The sequence below is a fragment of the Mobula hypostoma genome, chromosome 6 (assembly GCF_963921235.1).
Source record: "Mobula hypostoma chromosome 6, sMobHyp1.1, whole genome shotgun sequence".
Lineage (NCBI taxonomy): Eukaryota > Metazoa > Chordata > Chondrichthyes > Myliobatiformes > Myliobatidae > Mobula > Mobula hypostoma.
Window position 1 is genome coordinate 190,473,096 of NC_086102.1, and position 27,624 is coordinate 190,500,719.

Consider the following 27,624-nt stretch of genomic DNA (forward strand, 5'->3'; position numbering starts at 1 on the left):
AAACCATTAATCTGCTTAGTCCCATGGACCAGCATCCCAACAGCCCTCCATACCGTGGCCATCCATGTACCTATCCAAGTTTCTCTTAAATGTTGAAATCAACCACACATTCAACACTTGAGCTGGCAGCTTGTTCCACATGCTCTCCAACCTCTGAGTGAAGAGTTCCTCCATGTTCCCCTTAAATATTTCATCTTTCTCCAGTAACCTATGGCCTCTAGTTCTAGTTTCACCCAACCTCAGTGGAAAAAGCCTACCTGTATTTACCCTATCTACATTCTTCTTTTACTCTCCAGGGATTTTAAGTCCTAATATATTCTTCCATTCTTTGTAATTCAGGCCCTCAGGTCCCAGTAAAATCTTCATAATTTTTTTCTACAATCTTTCAATCTTACTTGCATCTTTCTTGTAGGCAGATGACCAAAACTGGATACGATACTTCAAATTAGACCTCATCAATGACTTAAATAGCTTCAACATAACATCCCAAGTCTTGTGCTCAATACATTGATTTTTGTTATGACCCTATCTACCTGTCAGCCCACTTTCAATGTATTATGGATCCGTATTCCCAAATCCCTCTATTCCACTGGACTCCTCAGTGCCCTACTGCTCACTGTGTAAGACCTAACCTGGTTGTCCTACCAAAGTACAATACTTTACACTTGTCTGCAATAAATTCCATATGCCATTTCCTCACCCACTTCACCAGCTGGACCAAATCCCACAGCAAACTTTGATCGTGTTCCTAGCTGTAAACTAGGCCCTCAATCTTGGTGTCATCTGCAAATTTGCTGATCTAGTTTACCACATTATCATCCAGATCATTGATATAGATGACAGACAATGGACCCAGCACTGATCCCTGTGGCACACCACTAGTCATTGGCCTCCAATCAGATAGGCAACTATCTATACCCGTTCTCTGGCTTCTTCCATGAAGCCGATGTCTAAAGCAGTTTACTACCTCATCTTGAATGCCAAGCGATTGCACATGCTTGTCCATTTTGGTAAAAGGAACAATAGTGCAGACTATAATCTAAATGTGGAGAAGGTTCACGCATCAGAGGTGCAGAGGAACTTAGGGGTCCTCGTGCAAGACTCCCAGAAGGTTAATCCACAGACTGAGTCTCTGGTAAAGAAGGCAAATGCAATGCTGGCATTTATTTCAAGAGGAATAGAATATAAAAGCAAGGAGATAATGCTCAGGCTTTATAAGACACTAGTTGGGCCAGACCTGCTGAGTATTGTCAACAGTTTTGGGACCCATATCTCAGAAAGGATGTGTTGTCATTAGAGAGTGTCCAGAGAGGGTTAATGAGGATGATTCCAGGACTGAAGGGGTTAAAATATGAGAAGCATTTGGCAGCTTTGGGCATGTACTCACCGGAATTTAGAGGAATGCCGGGGAGTTCATTGAAACTGAATGTTGAAAGAACTAGATAGTGTGGATATGGAGAGGATGTTTCCTATGATGGAGGTATCCAGAACCAGAGAGCACAGCCTCAAAATTGAGGGGCGACCCTGTAGAGCAGAGGTAAGGAGGCATTTTTTTTAGCTAGAGAGTAGCAAATCTGTGCAATGCTCTGCCACAGTCTGTGGTGGAGGCCAGGTCCGTGAGTATACAGGGAGAAGGCTGGAAATCATGTTGAGGAGGAGATAAAAAAAAAAGATGAGCCATGATTGAATGGTGGAGCAGACTCGATGGGCCAGATGGCCTAATTCTGCTCCTATGTCTTATGGTCTTACATTCAAGGTGGAAGTTGATAGTTTTCTGATCGGTCAGGCATCAAAGGATCTGGCGAGAAGGCAGGTGTATAGGGTTGAGTGGGATCTGTGATCAGGTCTGATAGAATTGTGGAGCCGACTCGATGGGCTGAATGACCTAATTCTTCTCCTATGTTTAATGGGCTTAGGGACCACATTTTGGACCTTGTCAAAAGCCTTTCTAAGCAACATCAACTGCCTTGCCTCCATCAACTTTCCTGGTAACTTCCTTGAAAGCCTCTCTAAGATTGATTAGACATGACCTGCCACGCACAAAGCTATACTGACTATCCCTAATCAGTCCCTGTCTATCCAAATACTTAAATATATGATCCCTTAGAATACTTTCCAATAACTTTCCCACTTCTGATGTCAGACTCACTAGCCTATAATTTCCCAGTTTATGTTCACAGCCTTTCTTAAACAGTACAATAACATTAGCAATCCTCCAACACCTAACCCATGGCTAGGGATGATTTAAATATCTCTGCTAGAGTCTCTGCAATTTCTGCACAAGCCTCCCACAGGTTCCAAGAGAACATAATGTCATGCCCTGTGGATTTATCCACTCTAATTTGCCTAAAGACAGCAAACACCTCCTCCTCTGTGATCTGTATTGGGTCCACTAACCTCACTCCTGCATTGCCTCACTTCTATAGACTCTGTCTTCACCCGCTGAGTAAATAAAAAACGCAAAAAATTCACTTAGGATCTCCTCCAGCTCCAGGCATAGATTCCAACTCTGATCTTCCAAAAGATCAATTTTGTCCCTTGCTACCCTTTTGCTCTCAATATACCGGCAGAAGCCCTTTAAATTCTGCACCTTTTCTGCTGGAGGAACCACATGTCTTCTTTTACCGCTCCTGATTTCCTTCGAAGTGATATCTTGCATTTCTCATACTCAAATACCTCTTTGTTCCTGCCTACTTGTATCTGCTATACCAGCTTCTTCTTAACCAGATCTCAATAACTATTGAACACCAGGGTTGCCTAAACAAGTTAGACCTTGCCTTTTATTCTGACAACAGCATTCAAGCTTTGTACTCTCAAACTTTTACCTTGAAGGCTTCCCATTTGCTAGAAAACAATCCCAATCCACACTTGCCAGATCATTTCTGAAACCATTAAAATTGATCTTTCGTCAATTTAGAATATCAACCCACAGACCAGACCTACCCTTTTCCATAATTACCTTGAAATTAATGGTATCATGACCACTAGATGCAAAGTGTTTCCCAATACAGACTTCTGCCACCTGTCCTGTCTCATTTGTCATGCAAGCAGGCTTTTTCTACTGAAGCTGGTGGGACATCTGGAGACCATGAGTTAAGGGTGAAAGGGTCAAAAGTTTAAGTGAAATATGAGGGTTGTGAGAGTGTGGAATGAGTTGCCAGCACAAGTGGTGCACGCGAACTCGAGTTGAACGTTTAGGGGAAGTGTGAATGGACGGTAGGGATATGGAGGACTATGACCCAGTGCTGGTTGATGGGAGTAGGCAGTTTAACTGGCTTAACCCTGACCTTATGGACTGTTTCCATGCTGTCCCTTTCTGTGACTCTATGACTCAGCGTTCTGAAAGAGTTCTTGCTGTACTCGCAAATGCATTGAAATGAAATTGAGTAAAAGTCACTGTCATCACAATCACTCTGGGATAGATTACTTACAATTCATAGAATATCACACTGAAAAAGCTGAAACTTACATGAATTTCATTTGGAATCTCAGTAGGTGGCTTCATTTTGTAATTCTTTCCATGGTTTACTGGAACACTGATAGAGTTGCTAGGAAATGCAGAGCCATGGGAGATGCCCTTAGACATGTTTCGGGGGGAAACATGATTTGATGCGTTTTCCCTCTGATGAGCTGCCTTCTGATCAACTCTGCGGGTGAGAGTGATTCCACTGATGAATTAGACCGTCCTTCTTCAATCAGTCAATTGTTCGTTCTACGTTAATGCTGTAAGTAACCTTGCTGTACCTTTCTGTCTTCAGACTCTTGAATGATAAATGTTTTTGACTGCTCCTTAATATATTCTGCCTGTTATTATTTGAGTTAAAACTATTCACAACTGTTTCTGTGCAGAAGTCTGAACGTTCTGTAACTCCAGTAAATAACCCATTTTCATACATTGACTCATAATTTTGTTAGCAATAATTTTAACTATCTCTCTTCTTCTCTCACATCTAAATAAATTACTAACAAAGGGATAAACACGAGAGTCTGCAGATGCTGGAAATCCAGAGTAACACACCCAAAATCTGGAGGAACTCAGCAGGCCAGGCAGTATTTGTGGAAAAGAGTAAGCAGTCGACGTTTCGGGACGAAATCCTTCATCAGGACTGGAAAGGAAGGGGAAGAAGCCTGAACAAAAATATGTGGGGAGGGGAAGAGGCTCAAGCTACAAGGTGATTGGTGAGACCTAGTGAGGGGGGAGGTAGGCAGCTGGGGGAGGGGAGATGAAGTGAGAACCAGGGAGATGATTGGTGGAAAAGGTGAAAGGCTGTAGAAGGAGGATTCTGAAAGGAGAGGAGAGTGGACCATGGGAGAAAGGGGAGAAAGGGAAGGAATAGGGACACCAGAGGGAGGTGATAGGTGGATGAGAAGCGGTAAGAGTGAAACAAAGTGACAAATTAACAACATGAAATTGTCTGGGAAAGAGTCATAGGCAACTTCAGGAAAACACACATCCAGTAAATGTTTACTTTCTGTCTGACCATTGAGGTGCATTGACTTGTGCTCATACTCCAAAGTCCATTCACTGTGAGACATCATCATTTCACCTTGTTGTAATGAGGCAAGGGGAGACAGTAAATAACCACACGTATTAATTAATACCAGTGATTACATTGGAGGTAATCAGGAGGTATTTACTATTGAGGTGTAGTTACTGTATCACATGATCTGCGTATATTTTCGGACTTATGGACAAAACAGACATATGAACTTCTGTAAAAATGAAACTCCTTCATAATCTGCAGCTGATGTGATATTGAATTCACTGATTCTGATTTGTGCTTTCTACTCTTTCCTCTGCTAATTTCCAAATTTTCTCTGTCTGTTTCTTCCCTGTTCCATCAAGTTCCAGATTCTTGCCTTTCTCTTGCCTTTCCCTTGGTTGCAATTTTATCAGCTCACACTTTCAGCAATTACCTAAGCAAAACAAAACTAAAAGCCTAATCGCAAACACGAGGAATTCTGTAGATGCTGGAAATTCAAGCAACACACATCAAAGTTGCCGGTGAACACAGCAGGCCAGCATTTCTAGGAAGAGGTACAGTCGACGTTTCGGGCCAAGACCCTTCGTGAGGACTAACTGATAGAATAGATAGTAAGAGATTTGAAAGTGGGAGGGGGAGGGGGAGATCCAAAATGATAGAAGACAGGAGGGGGAGGGATGGAGCCAAGAGCTGGACAGGTGATTGGCAAAAGGGGTATGAGAGGATCATGGGACAGGAGGCCTAGGGAGAATGAAAGTGGGGGGGGGGAACCCAGAGGATGGGCAAGGGGTATAGTCAGAGGGACAGAGGGAGAAAAAGGAGAGAAAGAGAACAAGAATGTGTGTAAATAAATAAATAACGGATGGGGTATGAGGGGGAGGTGGGGCATTAGTGGAAGTTAGAGAAGTCAATGTTCATGTCATCAGGTTGGAGGCTACCCAGACGGAATATAAGGTGTTGTTCCTCCAACCTGAGTGTGGCTTCATCTTTACGGTAGAGGAGGCTGTGGATAGACATATCAGAATGGGAATAGGATGTGGAATTAAAATGTGTGGCCACTGGCAGATCCCGCTTTCTCTGGCGGAATTTAGACACAAGAGATTCTGCAGATGGTGGAAATCTACAGCAATGTGCTGGAAGAGCTCAGCAGGTCAGGCAGCATCTATGAATGGGAATAAGCAGTCCATGTTTTGGGCTGAGACCCTTCATCAAGACTCATTATTGAATTGTGCAATGTAGGTACTTGACAAAATTTAATAGAGATAACAGTACTGTGCAAAAGTCTAAAGCATGTGTAAAAATATTCTGCAAAGCAAAGATGCTTTGAATTGAAAAGTTTCTAAATATTAAACAATTTACTGTAAGAGCAGTAAGCAACAAAAAACTAAATCAAATTCAACATTTGGTGTCACCACCCTTTGTCTTTAAAACTGCATCAGTTCTCTTCGGTACAATTATCAGGTAGTTTTCTAAGAAAATTAGCTGGTAAGTTGCTCCAAGCATCTTGGAGAACATTTCTACTGTTTTCCTGCAGACTTTAAACGTCTCAATTGCTTCTGTCTCTGCAAGTAACCCCAGGCAGCCTCGATGATGTTGAGATCAGGGCTCAGTGGAGGCCATACCATCTGAAAACATATATAAATTCTAGGGTGCCTAAGACTTTTGCACAGTACTGTATAGGTTGTAAATTTTTGGAGAATGGCTCTAAAATCCATTGTTAAAAATGAGATGTGGAGTTGAAATAATGACTAAAAATAAATAAGATTTCTCAATGAACATTACCCTGAAATGTTGGGATATCAAACATATAGAAGTTAAATTTAATATGATTATTACCTGTGCAAGAGCTCTTGCATGAACTCATCATTTGCTGACTCTCTTGTGGGAATATTGTGATCTTTAAAGCCTTGACGTTTGGATGGAAGATTTATTTTTCTACTGTAGTGTGTTTCCTGGGGTGTGAACTCAGAACCTTTACTTGGATAATCATGTTCTAACTTTTTGACATAACGTGGTTCTCTTTTGGTGACATCACTCTCTCTTTCACATCCAGTTTCATTTTTTCTTTTATCCTTTTTCTTATCAAATTTTGTTTGTTTGATTCCAGAACTGGCTCCACTTTTGGTTGCTTTTTTCTCATCCTTGGATTTAGAATCATCAGACATTTTGCTATTGGGAGCTGGCAACTTACTCTTTCGGAAACCAAACCACTTGGCTATTGAAGGCCCTGTCTTCTGTTTACTTTCCAAAAACTGAACTTTGCCCCGTTGTTGCAACTTCTGCATATTTTCCTGGATTCCCAGCATGACTTTTGCTTCGATGCTGCATGGTGTCTCAGCAACAGAAGGAGGGATGAGTACCTTGCCAGGATTCTCAGGCCTTTTGGACAGATTTTCCTGTTTCTTTGCAACTTTTGCCAAATTCAGTTCAGAGGGACTCTGCGACTTGCATGGATTTTCTGCAGAAGACATATTTGGTGATGACTGAGACTCATATCCAGAAAGCACTACATTTTTTCCTTTCTGTGGCATTTGTTTCATTTTTTTCTCACTGAGAGGTAGGCTTCTGCTTTCTTTTTGAGGAGGTGACTGTCTGCCACTACACTTGAAAGTACTAAGCTGACCGTCAGCCTTTGGTGGAGTTCTACAAGGCAACTTGCTAGGACTACTATGGTGGCTACTTGAGCTGCTTATACTTCCGCTTGATACCTGTCGTGTGTAGGAAACATCCGCTTTTCTCGGAGAATGTGAAGCACTTTGGCTAGCCGAGGAGCCACAGGCTGGTTTAGTTTGCATTGCTTCCGCTGTGCCAGTGGAGTTCTGCCGCGTCAAGGAATTACCTCTGTCACTCGTGTTTGTAATGATTTGTGTTCGCACCTTTCCAGGCCCATCCACCAGTGAAACAGAAGACTTCTCCCCAGACTGATTGCTAAAACTCTGGCTTCGAGCTTTGGCACCGTTCATACCTAGAGCTGGTTTAAGATAAGGTTTGCTGTTAACAGAAACTGACCTCTTAAAAACTTTAATTTCCATGTTATTAACATCATTTCCATCTGTAGAGATTCTGCAATATTTTATTTCACTCTCAAGTTCAGCAGGTAAACCTGCTTTAACAACAGGAGGATCCTGAATGTTGCCTTTATTCTCATTACCAACTATTGAACCTGGTTGTTCCAAAAATTCAATACTTTCAGATACATCAACTTGCTCAGATTTTCCCTGAGTTACATTTCCTTTAGAGTAGATATTAATACTGTCTTTCTCATGCTTCCCAGGTACAGTTGAACTTTTTCTCAACAATGGTGGTGATTTCAAGAATACTTTAAGTCCAACAGGAATACGAGTTTTGTGTTTTTGTTCTTCAAAGCATGAAAAGGTTATGTGCTTATCAGTAGAACCAGACGGAGACTGGCAGTGCTGTGGCTGAGCTGAGGGTTCATTTGTACTTGGTACATGGCACTGTGATGATGCTGGTAACATCTTACATGGTGTGCACTGCATTGTCAAGTCAATTTTGCATAATTGCCCTGTTTTGGCAGAAAATGTGTTTTGAAGTGAGGGATCCTTTTGGTTTGCATGATTGCATGCTAAACTTTTAATCATTTTAGCAGCTGCTTGAGGACAAGATTCAATGTGCATTGATGAAGTGTTTGAGCAATTTGTTTTCAGAGATTTTTTTTCGGAAGACACACCAGTCAAATCATTTGAGATTTCACTTGACTCCTGTGACAGGTGCGCTGAATTTTGCAAAGCAGCTTTTTCATGGTGGGAGCTGCTCAAATCAGTGACTGCTGGGGATTGCTGGTTTAGTTGATTTTCTGTTTCATTTGTCATTGGGGAGGCAGGCAATGCTGCACTAGTGATTCCCAATGGCTTTAAAGATGGAGATGTGGGTGCATTCTTATCTGGCACAACAGGTGTGGATGTTTCGGATTTTGCAGTTATTTTCAGAGAATGTTCACAATTTGGTCTAGAAAGCAAAGAAGTGGTTCTGCCTGGTGGAAGTGGAGGTGGAGGTGATGAGGATTTAATTTCCTCCGACTCTAAGGAATTCTGTTTATCTCGTGTGGGATGTTCTCGAAGATCCACCACTGGCTTTCTGGAAAATAAAGATCCTTGTAAAATCCCACAATGGCTCTTTCCTCCTTCATTGCATGATGCAACCTTGGAGCTTGGAGGAAGAGGGGGACTGCATTTTGGAAAATTGGTATCATTTTTCAAACCATTATTAATACCGAAATTTGGCATTTTTAAATATTTAGAGACTCTTATACCTGATGGAGACTTGTCTTGGTTAAGAGAGCCAAGTGGTGAAGGCAAATGGGGAGTGTCACTTCCATTTACGTGACAGGATTTTTGTGGTGAGCTTTTCCCTCTGTTGGGTATTTTGGTTAGATATGGCTTTTGAACAGAATGAGGAGATACAGAGTTTGATTTAGAAACTGTGCTACAAGACGGCTTCAATATTTTTTGTTGCTGAGGACTGTGTTGAGATAATGGCCCTTTGGAATTTCCAGAGTCTGTACAAACAACAGAACTAAATGATTTCTTGTCGACTTTAAGATCATCTAATGAATTTTGCAGCATGTGACCTTGCAGTGACTCTAAAATTGTACGGTTCCTCGCATCACTTCCTTGTTGACAAGTGATCAGTCCTTCAGGCAGCAGCCCAGAGTCATCCACCGCAAAGTCAGCTTGTTGGCAATTCCCATCTGAAGCATTTGGAAAGGAAATTTGATTTGAAGACACTGTGACACTTGCGGTCTGTTGGGAATTAAACCTAATTGGCTGGCCATCTTCAGCATCAAACACTATTGTGATGCATTCTTCAGATGATGTTTTCACAAACTTGGTTGTTTGACAGTTATCTTTCAGTAAGTTTGATGTCTGTGGATTATTGTCAGAGCAAGGTGAAAAATGGCTTTCATCTTTATCTGCAGAAGAGAAGAATGTTTTTTTACAACTGAGTGGGCTTGCATGACTCACTGATTGTTTGTCACTTAAAAAACTTGATACAAGTTCAGAAGAATTTATCTTTTCAGTGTCTTCCAGTTGAGTTTCATCCAACTTCTCAATATCCTCTGTGTCAGACAGCTGGATCGCCAAATCCTCATAGTGCAGTTTGGTAGAATTAAATTGCAGTTTTGTTGCAGGCAACTTATTGTTTGTACAAAACTTGTCACTGGACTGCAAACTAGTGACAAAACTCGTCAGCTTTTCAGGCTTTTCTCTTGAGCTTAGGTGTGTGAGCCTTTCTGAAACATTGTGATCCCAGTCAAACAGGCTGTCAGAAATACTGTGTGTTAGCTTTTTACAAAATGATTTGCAATCTTTACTTGGCACTTCATTTATTATGATTGCTGTGTAGTCATCATCTGCATCATCATTTGAATCAGAATCATACACGAATGGTTTGGGCTGATCTAAGCACACTATATTATCAGTGGCCTTGAAAGGTGTTGGAGTTTTATCCTTATTGCGAGTCCGACATCTTAGGCCAAGCGAGTAAATTCCTTCATTGGAGTTCATGCAATCCTTGTAAGCCCATTTTGACACAATCGAAGGTGGTTCCAAGAAAGTCCCTTTCTTCTGAAGCTTTTTCAATCCTTCTAAGATGTGGCATTCTTTTTCTCGAGTGGGAGGTAGTTCTTCTGCAGGACTAGAGAGGTTGCTGGGAAGTGAGGAGCCAATGCTGAGTCTTGTTTCCCAGTTTAACGATGACTGTTAGTGAAGAGGAATAATACAGATAAATATTCCAGCCAGACTGTTAATAATGTGACAACAAAATTCAACAAGTTTCAACAAGTTCTTCATCAATCAAATATAAATTATGCATTAATGAACCAGCAAAATTCATTTACCCAAGTAAAGGAGCATTCTCAGGCACATGTGTAAATATGTGTTTATGGGCTCATTCATTTAAACTTAATAAATAGACACTAACATTCCTTGGCAGATCTGACTTGGAGAGCAGATAATTTGTACATCAATTATCAGAACTGGGGACAGGACTGGACTCTGTTGGGAATCCTTTCTATCTTTTGTTTGAAGGCTGGGTGACCACAGGTTAATTTTCTGTCCAATAACATAATGCTTCTTCTGTCTTACGAGACATGGCGTGCTTCACTGGGAGTACAAATCCAGGGAATACTGGCATTCTTTTGGTGTTTATGGGATTTCATGGCTGGAGCAATGTAATAATAATAAACCAGCACTCCACCAGAGAATCAAGATAGGTGGCATTAGTGTAAATGTATAGACTTGGGCCATGCAGGTAAGTCCCATTTCTTATCTCATCATTTAGGGCAACCTCTTAGCCTACAGTAGGGCAGGCAAAAGTTTCACTCCAAATATGCTAACAAAGGTCAATCTTAATTATTTGCCAATCTTCAGAACATTTTATTACCAGCTAGATCTCTGCATACCACCGAAAGAGATGAGAGAGATCTTAAATGGATCTGCATTTCCTCAGGAGACGGACACAGAGACTCGAGGAGCGAGGCAGAGCAGCATCGATTTCATGGACCCTACACACATTACTGAGGAGGAGGCGTTTGCTGCCTTGTGGAAAATCATGGTGAACAAATCCCCACAGCCTCACAAGGTTTTCCCTTGGACTCTGTGAGAGGCAACTGCAGATATTGCTGGGGGCCCTTAGTAAGGATTGGAGGACAGCTAATGTTGTTCTGCTGTTGAAGAAAGGCTCGAAGAAGAAACCAGGAAATTACAGGGTGGTGAACCTGACATCAGCAGTGGGAAAGTTATTGGAAATTATTTGAAAGGATCGGATATATGAGCATTTGGATAGACGGATTGATTAGGGATGGACAGTATAGCTTTGTACGTGGTAGGTTGTGTCTAACTAATCTTATAGAGTTTTTTGAGGAAGTTACCAGGAAAACTGACAAAGAAGGAAGGCAGTGGATGTTATTTATATAGATTTCAGCAAGGCATTTGACAAGATCCCACATGGGAGGTTGGTCATGAGGGCTCAGTTGCTTGGCATTTAAGACAAGTTAGTAAACTGTATTAGACATTGGCTTTGTGGGAGAAGTCAGAGAGTGGTAGTAAATGGTTGCCTCTCTGACTGGAGGCCTGTGACTAGTAGATTGGTGCTGGGTCCATTGTTGCTTGTCATCAGTGATCTGCATGATAATTTATGGGTGACACCAATACTGGGGGGTGTAGTGGACAGCAAGGAAAACTACCAATGCTTGCAGTGGGATTTGGACAAGCTGGAAAAATGAGCCCAGTTAATGACGCTCCCGGGAGACGCCCTGTCAATGATGCTTCCGGGAGACAGTGACGCTCCCGGGAGACGCCCCAACAGTGACACTCCCGGGAGATGCCCCGACAGTGACGCTCCTGGGAGACGCCCTGTCAATAACATTCCTGGGAGACGCCCCGACAGTGTCATTCCTGGGAAACCCTTGTCAAATGAAGTTCAGTTAATAAGACTGTACCCTCTTACTCCATGTCCTTCCTTCATTCCAAGTGTAGGAGCCACTTGAATGTTCACTGCAGGCACTTGAGATTGAGAGGTCACTGCTGCTACAGCTGCTCCTGGGATAAAGCTGGCTAGGTACGGTCAGATTTAATTGACTCTGACACTTTAAAACCGATACATTTGATGGTGTATTTGCATGAGCTTCCTGTTAATAGAGAAAAGAATACTTGTCACATTGGAACAACTCTTCTCATACATAGTTAACAGAGAAACATTTTCTGGTCATCCGTCACTTCCAATGCACAAGCAAATATTTGTATTTGTTCCAGTTTGCTCAAACTTTTTGTAGAACTTCCTTTCACAACAAAGTTACACTCATCATTTCGGCATATCATACGATCCAGTATTTTATCTTTTTTCCCCAAAAATTACTTCTGATTCTTTTCTATGAATTCAAACATCAAATTATTCCATGTGACTCAGTTGTGTTGTTTTAAACTAACTGGAGAAAATCAGAAAACCTTACAAGTAAATAAAAGATGCATGGGGAGAAAGAAATGTTAATACTGTGAGTGTGGATCCCGAGCTGGGTTTGAAAGATTGTAAAGCTTAAGTACTAAACAAGAGAAATTCTGCAGATGCTGTAGATCCAAGCAACACACACAAAATGCTGGAGGAACCCAGCATCTTGGAAAAGAGTAGAGTCGACATATCGGGCCGAAACCCTTCGTCAGGACCTTCAGAATAGCTGAAGTATGAACCGATTTCAATAACCTTTGTTGTCTTTTTCTAGATCATTTGAAAGATTGCAAAGTCTCTGCTTAATCCTCTTTAAGAGGCAAAACAAACATGTTTGTTTCTAGAAAAATGCTGATTAGTGATGCAAAGAACAGTTAAGGTAGGTTTGTGGAAAGAGGTTAATGTTTAAGTAAAAGAACCTTTGTCAAAATTCCTAATCTTAACTGCTTTTTCAGATTTCAAGTCCAAAGTTCAAAGTAAACTTATTATCATACATATATGTTACCATATAAAACCCTGAGATTAATTTTGTTGCAGGCATACTCAATAAATCTATAGAATAATAACAATTACTGAATCAATAAAACATCACACCACCCTGGGTGTTCAACAAAAGTGCAAAAGACAACAAACTGTGCAAATTCAAAAAGAAACAATAATAACAATAATAAATAAGCAAAAATATTGAGAACACGAGATGAAGAGTCCTTGAAAGAGAGTCCCTAGGTTGTGGGGCAATTAAAGCTGAGAGACGTTATCCACTCCAGTTCAAGAGCCTGATGGTTGAGGGATAATAACTGTTCCTGAACCTGGTGGTGACAGTCCTGAGACTCCTGTACCTTCTTCCTGATAGTATTTCCAGTTTTCATTTCTTTTTTTTAACTCATAAAAGTTTGCTTTAAGGATGTTATAGTAAGTTAAGATGCATTTTGTGAAAAAAAGGTTTGTTAGGCCAAACTGTTGAATTGCATCCATCTTTAAAAAATTAATCCCTCAGAAGTTGCTAAAATCCTAAAAGATGCATCACTGTTCCATCATGTTCAAAGCAATTTAAGCTTAGAAATTAACATTTGATTAAATTATTCCTAGCAAAGAAAACTGCTGATTCTTCTTTCATGGAGCTATACAAAATATACAAAATTTACAATATAGAAGGTGATAAATTTGGCCCATCCTATTATGTCAGCCAGTCCTTCAGGTCATAAATCCAAACATTTAACAAAACTGAGAGGTTTTGCTTCGACAACCTTCTTGGGCTGTAATCTCAAGACCAGAATCAGGTTTATCATCACTGGCATGTGTCGTGAAAGTTGTTAACATAGCAGCACCAGTTCAATGCAATACATGATATAGAAGAAAATAAATACATTAATTAATTGCTGTATATGTATATTGAATAAATTAAAAATCATGCAAAAACAGAATATATATATTAAAAAAGTGAGGTAGTGTCCAGGGGTTCAATGTCCATTTAGGAATCGGATGGCAGAGGGGAAGAAGCTGTTCCTGAATCACTGAGTGTGTGCCTTCAGGCTTCTGTACCTCCTACCTGATGGTAACAGTGAGAAAAGGGCAAGCCCTGGGTGCTGAGGGTCCTTAATGATAGACTCTGCCTTTCTGAGACACCACTCCCTAAAGATGCCCTGGGTACTTTGTAGGCTAGTATCCAAGATGGAGCTGACTAGTTTTACAACCTTCTGTAGCTTCTTTTGGCCCTGTGCAGTAGCCCCCGCCCCTCCCCCCCCATACCAGACAGATTCCCACCATCCTCCAGATGACACACTCTTGTTGGACTCCCTGTAATCTTTCACCAATAACTTGAAGTCTAAATTGCTTGGTTTTTGATGCCTCGGCTAAGGGAAATGGATCCTTCTTATTTAACCCACCCAGGGCCTACACAGCTTTACTCACTTCCTTAAAGTGCACAGTCAGTGTCCTCTGTTCTAAAGAAAACTACTCTAGCTTGCTCAATTATTCTTCATAGCTACAATTTTGGAGTGCTAGCAGATCTCCACAGTGCCCTCACCACCTGTGATGCTGCTGAAAGTAAACTTGCCACTGTTCCTGCGGTACACATACATGTAATTGTGCAGAAGACAATAAACTCAATTTTAAATTTGACCAGTGCAATCACATCTTTCTGGTAAGATGACTACAACTGTAAACATGACAGAAATTGTGTCCTAACTGGTGTTGTAAACAGTTCCATCATAACCTCCACGTTCTCATGCTCCATTCCTCAGCTTCCAACATACCATTTCAAAATATTCACTAACACCATTACATTTTTATTTGTTACACCCTACCTGGTCCATGGCATTTCATTCCAAGGAAATCCCACTGGTCCAGTTCCCCTGCTCCCACCCATTGCAACTTGTTTCACTCACATATGCATTCACTCCCATTTCATTCTTTTCACCCAACCAGAAAAAAAAGTTTGTTCATTCATTATGTGTCATGTGATGTGATGTGGATGATCATAGTCTTTGCATGACCATAGCTATTATTGACAAATTTTTCGACAGAAGTGGTTTGCCATTGCCTTCTTCTGGGCAGTGTCTTTAGAAGACTGGTGACCCCAGACATTATCAATACTCTTCAGAGATCGTCTGCCTGGCGTTAGTGATCACATAACCAGAACTTGTGATATGCACCAGCTACTTGTATGGCCAGCTACCCTGTGTGCCTAATTGGTGGGCTAAGTAGGTGCTCCACCTTCCCAAAGGTGAGGAACAAATTCGTTCTTCACACCATACTGTGCAAAAGTCTTAGGCACAGTTCCGTACTCAGTAAATCCATAATATAATAACAGCCATAATAGAATCAACGAAACACTGCACCAACTTGTACATTCAACAAGTGTGCAAATACAAAAAGAAAGAAATAATTATAAATATATAAGCAATAAATATTGAGAACATGAGATGAAGAGTCCTTGAAAGTGAGTCCCTTGGTTGTGGGACATTTCAATGATTGGGCAAATGAAGTTGAGTCCTTTGATTCAAGAACCTGATGGTTGTCCCTGTATCTTCTTCCTGCTGTCAGCTGTGAGAAGCGACCATGACCTGGGAGGTAGGGGTCCCTGATGATGGATGCTGCTTTCCTGTGACAACACTGTGTAGATGTGCTCAGTGGTGGGGAGGGGGGCTTTACCTGTGATGGACTCAGCCGTATCCACTACCTTTAGTAGGATTTTCCATTCAGCAGTGCCTTGAACATAACATAAACTCTTTCTTTTCAAATACCACTGTCCTCGACAATCTCACTTCTGTAAACTCCTCCATCACCTTGATCATGCACAAAATTAATTACTTGTGGCATGATAAACTCCAAGGCTCAAAATTCTGCTTCTTCCTGCCTAAACCTCTCCATCTCACTGCAACTCCTCATTAATACTTTCCCTTTGACTAATGATCAACTAAATCAATATCTCCTCATAAATCTCAGCTTTATTTAAAAAATTTTAATCCTATGGAGCATGGTGGGATTTCTTGTTACAGAAGTATGTTGTCATCCTTTATTACTAACGCTGACTATCTGGCTATATTTCCAATTGTTTATGAATTTGTTTCATATGTCAAGCATTTGAGTTTTCTACTGTTGGAAGACAAGTTTGATATACTTTAGTCTCCTGAAAGGCATAAAAAATAAATTCACTTAGGTGTTAAAATGTCTGAAATTCATTTAATGCTCACTCAATGTAAACTAGTTCTGAGACTGGCCTGTGGACATTGTCCTAGATTTTTAAAAATATGAATCGCTTTACAGGGATAAAAGCATCCAAGCCTGGGTAGAGAAACTAGCTCATTAGTATAGATCATGATGCTCTTTAATGACACCATTGAAAAATATACTATATTAGTAAAATTGATATCAAGATGGTCATGAGAATGGAACAAAAGAAGCCAAAGCCTGCATAAAAGCCAAAGAGGGAGCATATAATTGGGCAAAAATTTGTGGAAAGTTAGAGGATTGGCAAGCTTATAAAAACCAGCATGAGAAGGTAAAGATGGAATCTGAAAGTGAGCTAACCAATAATATCAAAGAGTAAACCACAAGTTTCTTCAGATCCATAAAGTGTGAAAAAGAGGCAAGAGTGGATATCAGACAACCAGAAAATGATGCTGGAGAGGAGGTTATGGGGGACAAGGAAATGGCAGACAAACTGAATAAGTATTCTGGATCAATCTTCACTGTGGAAGACACTAGCAGTATGTTGGAAGTTCAAGAGCGTAAACAGGCAGAAGTGTGTGAAGTTTCCATTACTAGGGAGAAGGTTCTTGGGAAACTGAAAGGTGCGAAGGTAGAGAAGTCACCTGAATCAGATGGTGTATATCTCAGGGTTCCAAATAGATGGCTGAAGAGATTGTGGAGGCATTAGTAATGATTTTTCAAGAATCAGTAGATTCTGGAATGGTTCTGGACAACTGGAAAATTTCAAAAAGCCACTCCACTCCTCAAGAAGGGAGCAAGGCAGAAGGAAGGAAACTACAGGCTGAACTACAAAAAGGAAACTACCAGTCAGTCTGATCTCAGTGGTTGGGAAAATGTTGGAGTCAATTGTTAAGTATGTGATTTTGAGTTCTTGGAGGCACATGATAAAATAGGCCATAGTCAGCATGGCTTCTTCAAGAGAAAATCTTGTCTGACAAATCGGTTGGAATTCTTTGAAGAATTAACGAGCAGGATAGACAAAGGAAAATTGGTTGATGTTGTGTACTTGGACTTTCAGGAGGTCTTTGATAAGGTGCAACAGATGGGGCTGCTGAACAAGCTACTAGCCCACGGTATTACAGGAAATTTTCGAGCATGGATAAAGCACTGGCTGATTGGCGGGAGGGAAAGAGTGGGAATAAAAGGAGCATTTTCTGGTTGGCTGCCAGTGACTAGTGATGTTCCATAGTGGTCTCTGTTGGGACTGCTTCTTTTTACATTATAAGCAAATGATTTGGAAGACGGAATTGATGGCTTTGTTGCAATGTTTGCAGAGGATATGAAGATGGCAGAGGGGCAGGCAGTTTTGAGGATGTAGAGAGGCTACAGAAGTTCAGACAGATTAGGAGAAGGTGTAAAAAATTGGCAGATGGAATATAGTGTCGGGAAGTGTACGGTTATCCACTTCGGAAGAAAGGAAAGGGTTGATACTTTCTAAATGGAGAGAAAATACAAAAAAACTAGGGTGCAAGGGCACTTGGTTGTGCAGGATTCCCTAAAGGTTAATTTGCAGGTTGAGTCTGGCGAGGAAGGCAAATGCAATTATAGCATTCATTTCAAGAGGACTAGAATATAAAAGCAAAGATGCAATGTTGAGACTTTATGAAGTACTGGTGAGGCCTCACTTGGAGTATTGTGAGCAGTTTTGGGCCCATTATAACCAGCGCACCAATCGTGAGTTGGAGAGCTACGAGAGAGGAGGTGGCACACAGGTCTGGGGAGCAAAGTTTAGAAGGGGAAAGCTTTGCGAGAACTCGGCTATAACCGGCGCACAAGTAGCGTGTTGGAGAACAGGGAAGGCCAGGCATAAAAGGAAGACACTGACTAGTGGAGTGGCCATCGACAGGGTGGTCTGAATCAGAGTGGTAGGGCTTTGACTCACTTGGGCTTCGTTTTTCCTTGCATTTTTGGAGGAATAGAGAGCATGTCTGTAGGGTTAGTACTTTGCTCTGGGTGTCAGATGTGGGAATCCAGGGAATCTTTCAGTCTCCCTGATGGCCACATCTGCACCAGGTGTATCGAGATGCGGCACCTGAGAGACCGTGTTAGGGATCTGGAGCTGTGGCTCGATGACCTACAGCTTATTAGGGAAGGTGAGGAGCTACAGGGAGTTGGTCACCCTGAGCCTGCAGGAGTTAGACAAGTGGGTGACAGTCAGGGAAGGGAAGGGAAGAGCTCAGATAGTAGAGAGCACCCCTCTGGCCATTCCCCTCAGTAACTGTTATCTCATTTTGGATTCTGTTGAGGGGGGTGACCTGACAGAGGATGACCATGACAATCAGGTCTCTGGCACTAAGCCTGGTTCCGTGGTGCAGAAGGGAGAGAAGATGATGAGGAATGTGGTAGTCATAGGGGATTCAATAGTGAGGGGAACAGACAGGAGGTTCTATCAGTCTGATAGAGATATCCACATGGTGTGTTGCCTCCCAGGTGCCAGGATATGGGATGTCTTGGATCGGGTGCAGAGTATTCTGAATGGAGAGGGTGAACAGCCAGAAGTCTTGACACACGTTGGTACCAATGACATACGTAGAAAAGGGGAGGAAGTCCTGAAGGGAGAATGCAGGGAGTTGGGTAGGAAGCTGAAAAGCACGACCTCCAGGGTAGTAATCTCAGGATTGCTGCCTGTGCCATGTGCTAACAAGCAGAAGAATAACATGATCAGGCATGTTAATGCGTGGCTGAGAGACTGGTGTAGGGGGCAGGGCTTTGGGTTCCTGGGTCATTGTGGCTTCTTCTGGGGGGAGGGGGGGAGGTACGGCCTGTACAAAATGGACAGGTTACACCTGAACCCAAAGGGGTCCAATATCCTAACAGGCAGGTTTAATAGAGCTGTTTGGAACGGTTTAAACTAATTTGGCAGGGGGATGGGAACTGGAGTGATAGGGCTGAGGAAGGGGAAAACAGAAATAAATCAAAGACAGCCGGCAACAGAGATGATAGAAAGGACAGGCAGGAGATTAGGGTTAATCACAGCCAGTGGGATGATTTACCGGGTAGTAGAGGTGTGGTGCGGTTAAAACAGAAAGCCAACTCTGAAACTTGGCTAAAGGATGGCTGTCATAGGGAGCTGAATGTCCAAGGATATATGGTATATCAGAAAGATAGGTTAGTAGGCAGAGGAGGTGGTGTGGCCCTGTGTATAAGAAATAATATTAAATCATTAGAAAGAGATGACAGGATCGGAAGGTGTAGAGTCTCTATGGGTTGAGTTAAGAAATGGCAAGAGTAAAAGGACCCTGTTGGCAGTTGTATACAGGTCTCCAAATAGCAGCGTGTCAGAAGGGCAATGTCAATATAATGGTTGGGGATTTTAACATGAAATTGGATTGGGAAAACCAGGCCAGCACTGGACCTCAAGAGAGAGAATTTGTAGAATATCTAAGGGATGGTGTTTTAGAACAGCTTGTTGTTGAGCCCACTAGGAGATCAGTTGTGCTGGACTGACTGTTGTGCAATGATCCAGAGGTGATAAGACAGCTTAAGGTTAAGGAACCCTTAGGGAACAGTGATCACAATATGATCAAGTTCACTTTGAAATTTGAGAAGGAGAAGCTAAATTCCAATGTGTCAGTATTTCAGTGGAGTAAAGGATATTTCAATGGCATGAGAGGGGAACTGGCCAAAGTTGACTGGAAAGGGACATTAGCAGGGCAGCAATGGCTAGAGTTTCTGCAAAAAATGAGGGAAGTGCAAGACAGATACGTTCCAAATAAAAAATTTTCGAATGAAAATTTCTTGAATTTTGAGTTTTGAGTATAGAAGTTGGGATGTAATGTTGAAATTGTATAAGGCATTGGTAAGGCCAAATTTGTAGTATTGTGTACAGTTCTGGTCACCAAATTATAGGAAAGATGTCAATAAAATTGAGAGAGTACGGAGGAGATTTACTAAAATGTTGCTTGGGTTTCATCTCCTATGTTACAGAGAAAGGTTGAACAAGTTAGGTCTTTATTCTTTGGAGTGTAGAAGGTTGAGGGGGGACTTGATAGAGGTATTTAAAATTATGAAGGGGATTGATAGAGTTGACATGGATAGGCTTTTTCCATTGAGAGTAGGGGAGATTCAAACAAGAGGACATGAGTTGAGAGTTAAAGGGCAAAAGTTTAGGGGTAACATGAGGGGGAACTTCTTTACTCAGAGAGTGGTAGCTATGTGGAACGAGCTTCCAGCAGAAGTGGTTGAGGCAGGTTCGATGTTGTCGTTTAAAGTTAAATTGGATAGATATATGGACAGGAAAGGAATGGAGGGTTATGGGCTGAGTGCAGGTTGGTGGGACTAGGTGAGAGTAAGAGTTCGGCATGGACTAGAAGGGCTGAGATGGCCTGTTTCCGTACTGTAATTGTTAGATGGTTATATGTTATATGAGGTGTATGGGGTGTCAGGGAGGGGTAGCACCTCTGGTGGGGGAACATGTCACGTCCTTTTCAGGGTGGTTACTCCACCTTCGGTCCCCACCTGGCACTCAGCTCTCACCTGTGACTCCCCGTAGCTGTTTGCATGCGACAGCAGCCACACCTCGGGCAATGGCTTCGACAAGCCGGCTAAACCAGGTAAGGGTAGCCGAGGGGTCTCGAATCCTCGGTGAGATAGGGAGTTGTCTATCCCAGCATGTGAAGACAGACTCTGGCGGATTGAGCGGACGAGACCAATGGAAGGTCCAACGGTCAAGAAGGCGGTCTCTGCAAGCGTCGTGGAATGTGTAGAGCAGGACAAGACACAGAAGACGTCCTGGTCATCCACTGCGCCTAGTCCCATCTCCAGCCGCCTCGACTCTGTCTTGCCACAGGATCCAGATGGGAATTGGGAAGAGAGGGTGAGGCTGACGCTGCGCAACTTTCCCTCACTTCAATCCAAATCACGCACTAGTCTTGAAACCATCATTATGGTGTCGAGGTCCTCATCGACGCCAACGATGGACGAACAACATATGTTATATGGAATGGAAGAAGGACACTACCGTGGCTGACAAGTGAAGTCAGAGCCAAAGTAAAAGGAAAAGGGAGGACATATAAGTAAGTCAAAATTAAGGGGAAGATAGAGGACTGGGAAACTTTTAAAAACTTGCAGAAGGAAACTAAGAAGGTCATTAAGAAGGCAAAGATGAATTATGAAAGGAAGCTGGTGACTAATATCAAAGAAGATATTAAAAGCTTTTTTAAGTATATAAAGGGTAAAAGAGAGTTGAGGATAGATATAGAACCAACAGAAAATTACGCTGGAGATATTGTACTGAGAGACGCAGAGATGGCAGAGGAACTGAATGCGTATTTTGCATCAGTCTTCACAGTGGAAGACATCTGCAGTGTACTGTACCGGATATTCAAGAGTGTCAGGGAAGTGAAGTATGTGCAGTGAAAATTATGACTGGGAAGGTGCTCAGGAAGCTTAATGGTCTGTGGGTGGATAAACCTCCTGGACCTGATGGAATGCACCCTCAGGTTCTGAAGGAAGTAGCTGAAGAGATTGTGGAGGCATTAACAATGATCTTTCGAGAATCGATAGATTCTGGCATTGTATCGGTTGACTGAAAAATGGCAAATGTTACTCCGCTATTTAAAAAGCATGGGAGGCAGCAGAAAGGGAACTATAGACTTGTTAGCCTGATATCAGTGGTTGGAAAGTTGTTGGGATTGACTGTTAGGGATGAGATCACGGAGTACCTGGAGGCACATGACAAGATACGTCAAAGCCAGCATGGTTTCCTGCAAGGAAAATCCTGCCTGACTTACCTACTGCAATTTTTTGAGAAAATTACAAGCAGGGTTGACAAAGGAGATGCAGTGGATGTGGTGTACTTGGATTTTCAGAAGGCCTTTGACAAGGTGCTGCACATGAGGCTACTTAGCAAGATAAGAGCCCATGGAATTACAGTGGAGTTACTAGCATGCTTGGAGTATTGGCTGATCGGCAGAAAACAGAGAGTGGGAATAAAGGGATCCTATTGTGGCTGGCTGCCGGTTATTAGTGGAGTTCTACAGAGGTCGGTGTTGGGACTGCTGCTTTTTACGATGCATGTCAATGACTTGGACTATGGAATTAATGGATTTGTGGCTAAATTTGCTGATGATACAAAGATAGGTGGAGGAGTGGGTAGGAAACAAAGCCTGCAGAGTGACTTAGATAGTTTAAAGGAATGGGCAAAAAGGTGGCAAATGAAATACAATGTTGGAAAGTGCATGGTCATGCCCTTTGGTGGAAGAAATAAACAGGCAGACTATTATTTAGGTGGGGAGAGAATTCAAATGCAGAGATACAAAGGGACTTGGGAGTCCTTGAGCAGGATACCCTAAAGGTTAACCTCCAGGTTGAGCCGGTGGTGGAGAAGGCAAATACAATGTTGGCATTCATTTCTAGAGGTATAGAATATAAAAGCAGGGATGTGATGTTGAGCATCTTTAAAGCAATTGTGAGACCACACTTGGAGTATTGTGTGCAGTTTTGGGCTCCTTATTTTAGAAAGGATGTACTGACATTGGACCCCATGCATCCCTCACACAAACTCTTCTCCCTCCTGCCATCAGACTCCTCAATACTCAGAGACATCTACATCATTTATTATATTGTAGTTTGTCCTCTACTGTGCCTATTGTCTTGTTTATTAATTACTGTACTGCCCTGCACTGTCTTGTGCACTTTATATAGTCCTGTGTAGGTCTGTGGTCGAGTGCAGTTTTTATGTTGTTTTATGTAGTCTAGTGTAGTGTTGTGCTGTCTCACATAGTCTAGTGTAGTTTTGTGTTGTTTCATGTAGCACCATTGTCCTGGAGGAATGTTGTTTCGTTTTTACTGTGTACTGTGCCAGCAGCTTATGGTCGAAATGACAATACACTTGACTTGACTTGGGTTCTGAGAAGATTCACGGGAATGATTCCAGGAATGAAAGGGTTACCGTATGAGGAACGTCTGGCAGCTCTTGGGCTGTATTCCCTGGAATCAGGAGAATGAGGGGGGATCTCATTAAACATTCTGAATGTTAAAAGGCCTGAACAGATTAGATATGGCAAAGTTATTTCCCATGGTAGAGGAGTCTACGACAAGAGGGCACAACTTCAGAACTGAACGACATCCATTTAGAACAGAGATGTGGAGAAATTACTTTAGTCAGAGGGTGGTAAATCTGTGGAATTTGTTGCTACAAGCAGCTGTGGAGGACAAGTCATTGGGTGTATTTAAGGCAGAGATATATGGGTTCTTGATTAGCCAGAGCATCAAAGGGTATGGGGAGAAGGCAGGGGAGTGGGGATGACTGGATGAATTAGATCAGCCCATGATTGAATGGTGGAGCAGACTCATGGACCAAATGGCCTGCTTCTGCTCCTATATCTTACGGTCTTAAGAAGAACATGCTGAAACTGGAGAGGTTTCAAAGGAGGTGCACAAAAGTGATTCCTGGATTGAACAGCTTGTCATATGAAGAGCATTGGATGTCTCTGAGCCTGTATTCACTGGAATTCAGAACAATGAGAAGTGACCTCATTGAAACCCATTAAAAGATGAAAGGCCTTGATGGAGGGCATGTGTTAAGGATGTTTCATGGTGGGAGAGTCTAAGACTAGCGGACACAGCCTCAGAATAGAGGGGCATCCTTTTAAAACAGAGATGAGGAGGAATTTCTTTAGCCAGAGGGTGGTGAATCTGTGGAATTTATTGCCAGAGGCAGGTGCGGAGGCCAAGGCTGAGCTTTACAGATTCTTGAATGGTCAGGGTATGAAGGGATATGGGGTGGGGCAGGGATTGGAGCAGAGAGGAAAAATGGATCAGTGATGATGAAATGGGACTTGATGGGCCAAATGGCCTAATTCTGCTTCTATGTCTTATGGTCTTTTGTAAAGCCCACAAGTAATTTTATTTTATATGGCGTGATTTGCTTCACAATAAAGAACCAAGCCTGATAACCTGCAGGTAACCATCAAAAAGATATTTTGGAATAAAATGACTTAAAATTAAATTAATCCTGAGTTAAAATATCGTATAAGGATATTTCAGAGATAAAATATTGTCTAATCATTAATTTGGAGTAAAGTCTTTCTTCCATTGGCAACCAGAAGGTTGATGTAACAAATCTTAATGCATGCATGACTGTCATTGGCAAAAGATGCACAGTGAAACTTGGGACTCAGTGAAAAATAGTGACCTGCTGAAGATGAACAGAATTATTGCAAACACCTTGACATTGTTTCCTCTTGTGGGCTTACAATTTGACAATCATCTTTTACAACACAAACCCCAATAGAGCAGATGTCTCAGGGACAGCCTATACAGATGTGTTAGTATGAAGATTTCAGCCTGTTTGAAATGTAACCCATAGATCAGTCTACAGCTGAAGTTTGACTTAGAGGAAGAATGACTTGTGAAAATGAAGACCCTGTCATCTCAGATTCAAGTGGGAGATGAAGGCCTGGTGATCACGATGAAGGGGAAAAGTTAGGGAAAGAAGTATGACGAATTTCTAAACTGCATATCCCTATAATCTGAGACTGTATAGCTTATATAGGCAACACTATTTGGCATGTTTCTAAACCGTATATCCCTATACTCTGTGACAGTATGGCTTATATAGGCAATGCTAATTCGTATGTTTCTAAGGGGTATAACACTATACAGGTACTATGTGACTGTATGACTGGAGCTTGTGGAAAGGATTTTGAAAGCAAATATTGTTATCCAAAAATACCAGATTATCAAGAGAGAAAGCATAGCGCTTAGAGAAAAATGTGAGGTGAGGGCCTCCATTGTTCAGAGTTGACCATGAATATAGCATCCTAGCTGTCTAAATACGCAAGCCTGGGGAGTACGCTACAGAGAGCAAGCTGTTGCCCATGTAGTAAGCTCCCTCTCTCTATGCATCTGATGAACCCAAAGGAATGGCAGAGACCGATACAGTTTGGTACCAGCAGCGTCGCAGGAGTGGCTAATCAATATTGACAGTCAATATTGAATTCAACGTAGAACTGTGTTAGGGACTCCAGCTCTGGATTTTTCCCCTCGGGTTTACTCCCGAAGCCTGCCCCATCAGTGGGTACAGCCACAAGGCAGCGAAAGTTTAAGATCAGGGTTTTCCTTCTCCTAGATGAGTGCCAACCTCAGCTAACAAGCCCGACAGTCCAAAAATATGATTGAAATAAAGGTAACTGTCTTTCCCAACGATTGGAATGATGGCTCTCCTAATATAATCAGGCTACAGCCCGGCAATCCTGAACTTATTGATCCACCTTTAGTATTCAATGAGTCCGATGTGGTCGAAACTTCAACACAAAGGGCACTGTGGTGTCGTAGCAGATAGCGCAACGCTATTACAGCTCAGAGTGTCAGAGTTTGGAGTTCAATTCCGGATGTCATCTGTCAGGAGTCTGTGTATGTCCTCCCTGTGGTATGCGTGGGTTTCCCCCGGGTGCTTCAATTTCTTCCCACAGTCCCAAGATGTGCTGGCTAGGTTAATTACGCATTGTAAATTTCCCTGCGATTAGGCAGGGTTAAATCGGGGTTGTCAGGGGTTGCTGGGGCAGTGTGGCTCCAAAGGGCTAGAAGGGCTTATTCTGTACTGTATTGCTAAATAAAAAATAAATAAACAATATTAAGCAACACACATAAAAGTTGCTGGTGAATGCAGCTTGAAATTCCAGCATCTGCAGATTTCCTCATGTTTGTGTTTTTAAACAATATTAACGCAGGTTTTTTCATACTTGTCCTTGCTGTGTAAGAGATATCAATTACATCCAGACATTCTAAAATGGGTATTTCTAACCCTCTAAATCAACAAATTTGCAAATGCCCATAGCGTGTATTTGCTCTCTGAACAGAATACAGAGTACAGCACAACATTCAGATCTTGATTTTCTAACTTCTGTTGGCCACCTATACACACCAGTGTTCATGTATGTAAGACATCATGATGATACTGTCTGAAAAATTCTCAAAAGGTATTTTTCTAAACCCTGGCAAAATAATTGTATGCCGAATACAGAATAGAAAGTGTGCAGGAAACTGACAAATTTTTTTAATGTTTTCCCCCCATTTTCAGGCTGTATTCTCACTCATTTCAGCAAAAGTGTACAGCCAAAAATCAACTCCTGCGATCCTGTAGATCAGCAGCCTGCCTCAAAGGAACAAAGTGAGACTGTGATACACTCTCTCTGACGTATGCCCAGTGTCTCAGCTACAAGGCACACAGCACTTTGCAATTCCATCTAGCTCTGTTTTGTTTTAAAGAAAGCAGAGACATTCTAACTTTAATGTTCTTACATGTGTGTAACTTAACTGTTTGCTGAAACCTCCATTTGCATAACTAGTCCTGTTGCCATTTCAGTCTTGCTGGAGTCAGGCAATGTAAATAGCAGTTCAGCCTGGCTCATCTCAATCAAGCTGCCGCAGTGCAATAATAACCTTAATTCTGAAAAATGCTTGAAAGGTGAAACCTATTTTTATTGCATTCCTTTGTGAGCATTGGTGTTACACAAAAATACGTCAAGCATGTTCATCAGGAAACAAGAAAGGGCAAAGAACAAGACAGGAGATTTTCAGATGTGTTCATCTGTTTCTGACAAGCCTCAATGTGACTATATTGCTACAGACCTGTGCCATCTCCAATTACTAAGATGAATAAACATGGTTGTGTTTCATAGAGGAGCCCTTGTATTACTTCAGTTTATTACTTTCCTTTTTTCAACTGTGAAGTGGTGAAATAATTTGACTTACTTACAAACACAAGAAAATCTGCAGATGTTGGAAATTCAAGCAACACGCACAAATTCAAATTTCCTCTGGCACTTCGTGTGCGTTGCTTGAGTTAGTTACAATTGTAGCTCACAGGTGCCACTGAATGGACCAGATTTGACAGCCTTCAGCAGACAAAGGACACGTATAGTTCTCCATAATGTTGCTGTTGCTTTGTTTTGTGCTGTTAGAGAATCTAAATAGTACAATCCCTCCACAGTTGAATTTATAATTTGTGCAGACATGATTCCTGAGGTGTGACTGCATTTTCAATCAGATTGAAGAAACATTTCCAAGATCAACAGTCTTAACCAGGTAGCGCAAGTTCATAAAATAGTCCATCCAATTTAAAATCATAAGACAGAAAACAATTACAGTATCATTGATTCTGCCCTGGTTATTATTCTATGGATTTATTGAGTATGCCCACAAGGAAATGAATCTCAGGGTTGTGCGTGTACTTTGATAATAAATTTAAACGTTCAAAGTGAAATTTGAAGACAACAAACTGTGCAAATGCCAATATAAAGAAACACTAATAAATAGAGAGAACATGAAGAAACAAGATAAAGAGTCTTTAAAATGAGATCAGTAGTTATGGGAACACCTGAATGGATGGGCAAGTCGGTGCAGTTATCCCCTTTTGTTCAAGAGCCTGATGGTTGAGGGGTAGTAACTGTTCTTGAACCTGGATGTGCAAGTCATGAGGCTCTTTTACCTTCTACCTGATGCCAGTAGCAAAAAA

General features: G+C 41.8%; 1 protein-coding gene across 12 annotated transcripts in view; it reads right to left on the reverse strand.

Annotated features, from left to right (window-relative positions):
• nckap5l (NCK-associated protein 5-like) overlaps positions 1-27,624 on the reverse strand; it is an 890,431-nt gene that overhangs the window by 140,369 nt on the left and 722,438 nt on the right. For 11 of the 12 annotated variants that reach the window (XM_063052487.1, XM_063052484.1, XM_063052488.1 and 8 more), the window contains 3 exons: positions 11,947-12,135; positions 6,321-10,204; positions 3,470-3,647 (listed from right to left, as the gene is read on the reverse strand). In XM_063052487.1, the coding sequence (XP_062908557.1) occupies positions 3,470-3,647; positions 6,321-10,204; positions 11,947-12,135 (4,251 nt within the window). Of the gene's footprint in view, positions 1-3,469; positions 3,648-6,320; positions 10,205-11,946; positions 12,136-27,624 lie in introns of those variants that run through there. The other variant, XM_063052495.1, reaches the window with a different exon arrangement.